Source organism: Cinclus cinclus, chromosome 2, assembly GCF_963662255.1.
Source record: "Cinclus cinclus chromosome 2, bCinCin1.1, whole genome shotgun sequence".
Classification (NCBI taxonomy): domain Eukaryota; kingdom Metazoa; phylum Chordata; class Aves; order Passeriformes; family Cinclidae; genus Cinclus; species Cinclus cinclus.
The window spans coordinates 57,277,589-57,284,183 of record NC_085047.1 but is presented as its reverse complement, the minus strand read 5'-3'; the positions used below and the strand labels follow the sequence as shown (position 1 = coordinate 57,284,183).

The 6,595-nt window shown below is 45.2% G+C and overlaps 1 protein-coding gene across 2 annotated transcripts in view; it reads left to right on the top strand.

Moving 5' to 3' along the window:
• Positions 1-347: 347 nt before the first annotated feature.
• The window catches only part of GTF2F2 (general transcription factor IIF subunit 2), an 80,798-nt gene continuing 74,550 nt past the window's right edge, over positions 348-6,595 (top strand). For both annotated transcript variants that reach the window (XM_062514770.1, XM_062514769.1), the window contains exon 1: positions 348-457. In XM_062514770.1, the coding sequence (XP_062370754.1) occupies positions 392-457 (66 nt within the window). In that variant the 5' untranslated portion in view covers positions 348-391. The remainder of the gene's footprint in view (positions 458-6,595) is intronic.

The window sequence follows — 6,595 nt, the reverse complement described above, 5'->3', positions numbered from 1 at the left end:
CAGGAACAGCTCCCCAGGGAAGCGATCAGAGCACCAGCCTGGTAGAGCTCAAGAAGCATTTGGACGGTGCTCTCAGGTACATGGTGGGACAGGAGCTGTGCAGGGCCAGGAGCTGGACGCGATGATCCTTAAGGGTGCATTCGAACCCAGGATATTCTGTGATACTGGAACTTTCTGCAGCCACCACCGCTTCCCGCCCCCTCCGCACGGCCCCGCCGGCGCGGGGACGCGAACCCGCGGCTCCGCCGGAAGGAGGGCCCACCCCGCCGCGCAGTGCGAGCGGAGGAGGTTTGTCCCTCACCAGCCGCCGTCTGCCGGGTGCGCTCCGCTTCCGTGCTCGCCGCTTCTTCATCTCGTCCGCCGCCCGGCCCGGCCCGGCCGCTGCCCCGCCATGAGCGACAAGGGCGAGCTGGACCTCACCGGCGCCAAGCAGAACACGGGCATGTGGCTGGTGAAGGTGAGGAGCCGCCGCCGTGGCCCCGGGCCCGGTCCAGCGCGGCCTGTGGCAGCCGGGCCCATCCGTGCGTTCCCCGCCCCGGCGTGCCCGGGGTGGGCGCCCTGAGTCCGGGATTGCCCGCGTCAGGCTCGCCCTGTGGCCCGGGAGAGCCACTGCGCTTGTTACCCTTCTCGGGAACAGCATCAGGTTGGGCCCGGGCGCCTGATGAGTAAAGGAGACACCTCAGGGAAAGTTGGGCTACCGGGGAGCTAGCACAGAATCAGGATGTTGAGGGGGTTGGAATGAACCTTAAAGATCGTTCAGTCCCAACCCCCCTTGCGGTGGGCAGGGACGTCTCCCACTAGACCACGTTGCTCAAGGCTTTATCCGGAATGGTTTTCAACATTTACAGGGATAGGGTATCCACAGCATGTCTGGGCAGCCTGTGCCAATGTCTCACATCCTCACAGTAAAACATCTCTTCCTTGTCCTTGCTAGGGTTTGTGACAAGCACCAAACATGGCAGTATAACTTCTATTTCCCCAAAACTTTGAGAATTGGAAAAGTTTTGAGTGCACCCAGATTCACATCCTGATTAAAAACCTGTCCACATCCAACAAGGAAAGTGAGTGCCAATGTCTTGTCATTACAGCTCCCTTTGGTGGTAGTGGAATACAGCTGTAGTGGAGGGGCTGTGAAAAGGTAGTGAGGGTGTAAAATCAAACCTGTTTGGTGCAGGGCCACACTCCAGTCTGGTGCCACCACTTACAAGTAGGCACTGCTCTGTTCCCTGGAGCAAGTGTCTTGTGGTTGAGACATTTTGCTGCCAATACTGAGCGTTGCTTCAGAAAGAAGAACTTGAAGCTGATAGAGGAGCATGTGCCCTGCCTGCTTTGAGTCCCCCCCCGGGCATCCTCCTCTTTTTCTAGACCTGTATTTATTCTGTCCTGGGAGAAACAGTTCCTTCCTCCCCTTCCTCCCTTAGGAATAGGTTCAGACCATCAACTTGAAAGAACCTGTGGGGACAGGGTGGTACCCAAATAACTAGTCCTGGGTGGTGAAGGGGGTGTAACACCGGCATACTTATCATACTTCAACTACCAAAACTTCTTTCTGTGGCCCTTAAAATGGTGGGGGTTTCAGACTTAGTTTGCTGTGCAGAACTTCTGGTGGGCAGGTTGCTGCATCTGGCCTTCTCTTCTGTATGGACACCTGAAGCCACAATGCCACTCATGAAGCCACAATGAACACTCTGCAAGTGCTCTAAATGTAGTAGCTTTTTCTGGGCAGTATCAATTAATGCTAGCAGCAGAAGGCTGCAAAAATAGATCATGACATGCTGAGTTACGGGATAATAAAATGGCAGATGAAACTAAAAGTTGAAAGATCTAATCTGGCATGCACTGAGAAAAATATCATAATTATATATGTATGCAGCAGTTTGGTTTCTGCTGGTTGTTGTCATTCAGGAGGAGTGGTTTTTTTCTGTACATGGGGGTAACTCTGTAAGAACATGTCAAATGAGCAGAGTCAACTTTGGACATTATTACAAAAGACACAGAAAATAAAAGAGAAAATAATATTGCACCATCATGTTGCCTCTATCTGGGATGCTTTGTGTAGTCATGGTCTCATCCCCCTGCTGTGGAAAGTGTACAGTGGACCTGGGGACAGTACAGAGGAGAGCACCCAGTCTGGTCCTGGCTACAAGGAATGATGGCTGTGAAGGGAACTCCTAAATACATTGTTATCTTTTAGGCTGGCTGGAGGATTAATTTGGAAATCTTGTAGAGATCTGAAGCAATGAGTAGTGTCATGGGTGGATAAGAAGTGAATAGGCAAAGGTGAACAGGAAACAATCAGTTCAAACACAATAATTAGAGGTGCGTCAGATTAATTCATTGATGCAGCTCAGCATAGGCAAAGGACGTACTTACATTGTGTTTTTCACAATGTGTAATTAAATTTTGGAACTTCTTGCAATTAGAAGTTCTGAATGTCAAAACTTTGCAGAAGCTCAAGCACAGTTAGTCAAATTGAGGCAATAAAATTAAATTGAGAGATTAAAAAGTAATATGCTGCCAGACGCATGTCTGCTAAAATACCCTAGAAATTAGAAGAGCATGCTGGGGAAATATATTTTCTTCATATGTTCCTGCTGAAGGAACTGCCATTGGCTGCATTTGGAGACAGGACACTGAACTTGAACTTGCTTGTCCTTTAGTCTGATACAGTTTGATGTTTCCTGAAGCAAGGAATTTTCAGGCACATGTGTGCTTACAGCTGGTGTCACTGTTTAATGAGAAAACAGGACTGAAAGGAAAGCTGGAGTGTTACTCTTCCAAGTAAATGCTGATGTAGTCTCCTTCATGCATGTGTTTTGAACTTATGTCTGTCTTTTTGTATATTAATGATAGTAAAAAACATTGAAAATATGCTAACACTGATAGACCATAACATGGAGGATGCAGGATTTTATCCTTTGATTTCCTTTGGACTTGAACTTGGAAACAACCACATCTGTTAATAGGACTTCCAACTCAGAGGCACAACAGTGCATAGTACCTGTACCTTTTATCTTCACTAGCTAGGAAAACGAGGCTGAATTTATCCTTCCTTTGAGGGAGAGAGCATTCAGTTCTGAAGGAATAAAAAACTTGGCTTATTTGATTTCCTTTTAGCATGCATTGTGCTAGCACAGGAGGTATTCCAAAGAGACTACTTAAAAGGCAATAAAAAGATGTAGTGATGAGTATTTTAGAAGCATGACCAGTAAAAGCAGGTACCATAAAGAGAGTGAGTTGCTTTAGTACAAATCCAGAAAGCAACTGGATTTTTATTTCTGTGTTTTCAGTGAAAGCTAAGGTATAGAAATTGTAAGAATATTTGGTTATGTACTTGTGGTAAAATGAAGCCCTTTTAGTGTTAGCCATTAGAATGTTAACTTCTTGTTCCCTGAATGTATGTAAAGTCTTTTGTACTGGATTTTTAAATTTAATCTGCTGCATTGTTCTATAGCTAGAATGTTGATATATTTATTTAATTATTTTTGTATATTCAAAGAAAAATCAAAACATAGAATCTGACATCAGCCTTAGTTTCTTTTGTATGCACTGCATATGGATTGCTATATAAAGAGCTAATTTAATTTTTTGCAGAAAAGTGGAAGTAGTTTGTTACACATAGGGACTGCTTGTATGTTCCCTTCTAAAGGGGGGTAGGAGGCTGTGCCCCAGCTGAAAGGTGAGTGGAGCAGGGGCCCTCTGTCCTACAGTGCCTGCAGTGTGCCTCATGTACTGCAGCCTGGATGGTTGTGTGATGCGAGTAGCAAGAGGAGAACAGCAGTGGGAAGAGGTTTCCAAGTGGTGCTCCTTAGTGTGTCTGATTTGTTCTAGTGGTTAAACTGTATTTTTTTTATTTTTTTAATTTTTGGAGAGAAGAGTGTTCTTACCTACAAATCCCAGAATAAAGGCCACTTGTCCTGAAAGGCTACGTTCAGTAACCTTTCAGTTGGGCAGCCACTCTGTCCACAGGTCACTCTTTCTGTGGGTATGTATTTTTCAAAATCCTCCTGCGGGATCTGTGGAAATTGCGCCCTCTAAAAACAGGTTGCTCTTGTTTTCCATGTGTTCTTTCAAAGATTGTTAGGACTTTGAAACCTGACTATTTACCATAATTAAAAGAGAGGTGCAGAGGATGTCTGTAGCATTTAAGACTTTAGTCTTTCCTGATTGTTTGTGTCAGTAGCATGTGGGTTTGTGAGTAGCACCTGGTTTTATCTGAAGTACCTATGGATATTTGGAAATAATTCTTTGATCACAGCCCTTCATAACCCTTAGTCTTTCTCTGCATAGCCCTTGACTGCAGGTAGGCCAGCAGAAAGATGATTAAATGCACTCTTTGAGACTTTCCCATGCAGCTGAAAAGAGTATGATTGATCTGCAACCTCTTAATCTGACTAAATTCCCAGCTTGAATTTATTATATAGCAAGTCAGTGATTTTAACACCATGAGAGCCCTTCTCTCCTTGTCCACTCATACTGAATGTGCATCTACTTTATTAGCTGGCAGTATAAATAGAGATTAGGTGCAAGCACGTAATAGTTCTGTTGACTCAGCTGGAGCATGTCATAGCATTTATCTTGACTTTAGAAAGAAAACTATCTGATCTGGCATGGAATCTGCTGTAGAAAGTTACCACTTTGAAAACTGAAAAAAATATGTATCAATAGATTGTGCCAATTCATGGCTTTCTATTGTGCTTTTGTGGTATTTTGACCAAAGTTATCTGAACTTTATGGGAACCTGAACTGCCATTTAGTTTGTCTGAGCAGTTGGAGGCGTCTGGATTTTGTAGTTATTCCACACATCCTTCATGGGGCGCTGTCAGTCTAAAGGTAAGTGCTAACTAAGCACCAGTTACAAGATATCTGCTGGAGTTCTTGAAGAACTGATAAATGCAAAGTTAGTGTTAATTTAATTTGAGCTTTAGGAAGTTAGGAGGTTGTTCTTTGTCAGCAAGTTATTGGAACAGGCTCTTTTCCTCCCCAGCTTGGCTTAGTTTTACTCTCTCTATGCATGACAAAAATTAGGCTTCAAAGTGCTTCTTTGCTACTTGAAGCAGAAAATGCCCCAGGCATCATAACTTAGTGCATTTCTCTTTCTTAGTGGCTGTGCCTCACATGGACACAGATGTTTTCAGTAGCTGTGGACTGTGTGAGCCAGGACAAACTTTGCTGTGCCAGTAAAGAACATGGCTGTAAAGTTCTGAGGAGTGTGCTGCTTGCCAGAAGCCTTTGTTGTCCATTTTGAGCCCAGGTCACCCTATGCTGCAGATACCACAGACTTTGCAACTGAAGGAATTAGTGTGTAGGTGAGGTAACAGCACTGCAGCAGCTTTTAATCCTCAGTTTATGCAGGTCTTGTTCCTGTCCCTGGACTAACCACTACTTTGTGCAGCTGTTCTGGAAAACGAGTTGGGGAACTGCTTTGATTGTTCCTCGTGCTAAACACAAAATGAGCACAGCTAAAACATAGAAGTCTCCCACTCCTCCTAGTTAGATCACTTTGCTCTTTCTACATACTGACCAGCTGCACAAAGACTGTGCCCAATGCAGCAAGGAGCTGGGAGTGAGTGATGTGGGACAGATTTGCCTAGGGCGGTTCTGCTGTTGGAGGAGTGGCAGTAGGCTGTGGTCTGCTGCTCAACGTGTCTGAGGGTCCCAGACTCTAAGCCTTCCCTTCACAGAAGAAATTGCCTAACTTCTCATCACTGTGATTGGTCGGTTGATTTTTTTTCCCCAGAGAGATGATAATTTCTAATGAATATTTAAAAGTATAATTTTACCCAATAAAATATCGAGACTTCTTAGTTTAAAAATATGATGCTGATCTTTTCCTGCCTTTTATGATTGGATAGTAGTATTTAAGATTGAAGTTACTAAGATTTTTCTCTCATTTGAGACTCTACTCTGGTGTTATTTTTGTGCTACGTTACTCTCTTTGCTCTCTCTAACAGAATATATATACACACGTATATATATGCATATGTATGCATGTGTGCATGTATATAACAGCTCGAGAAGGAGGCTTGCATGAGCTTCATAAAGTTCAACAGGGCCAAGCACAAGGTCCTGCACTTGGATTGGGGCAACCCCCAGTATCAATGCAAGGTGAGGGAGGACAGGGCTGAGAGCAGCTCTGAGGACGAGGACTTGGGGGATGCTGTGGGTGAGAGGCTGGACATGACCCAGCCATGTGCACTTGCAGCCCAGAAAGGCAGTTCTGTCCAGAGCTGCAATAAAAGCAGCATGGGCAGCGTGTCAAGGGAGGGGATTCTGTCCCCAGCATAAGAAGGACATGGACTTGCTGCAGCAGGTGCAAAGGAGGCCACAGAAATGATCAGAGAGCTGGAGCACCTCATCTGTGAAGACAGCTTGAGAGAGCAGGGTCTGCTCAGCCTGGAGGGGAAAAGGCTCCAGGGAGACTTTGCAGGTGCCTTGCAGGTGCCTCAAGAGGACTGATGAGAAAGATGGGGACAGACTTTTTAGTAAGGGCCTATAGCAGCTGGACAAGGAGTAATGATTCTAAGTGAAAGGGGGATGAATTTAGACTAGATATAAGGAAAAAATGATGAGGGTGGTGAGGCACTGGCACAGG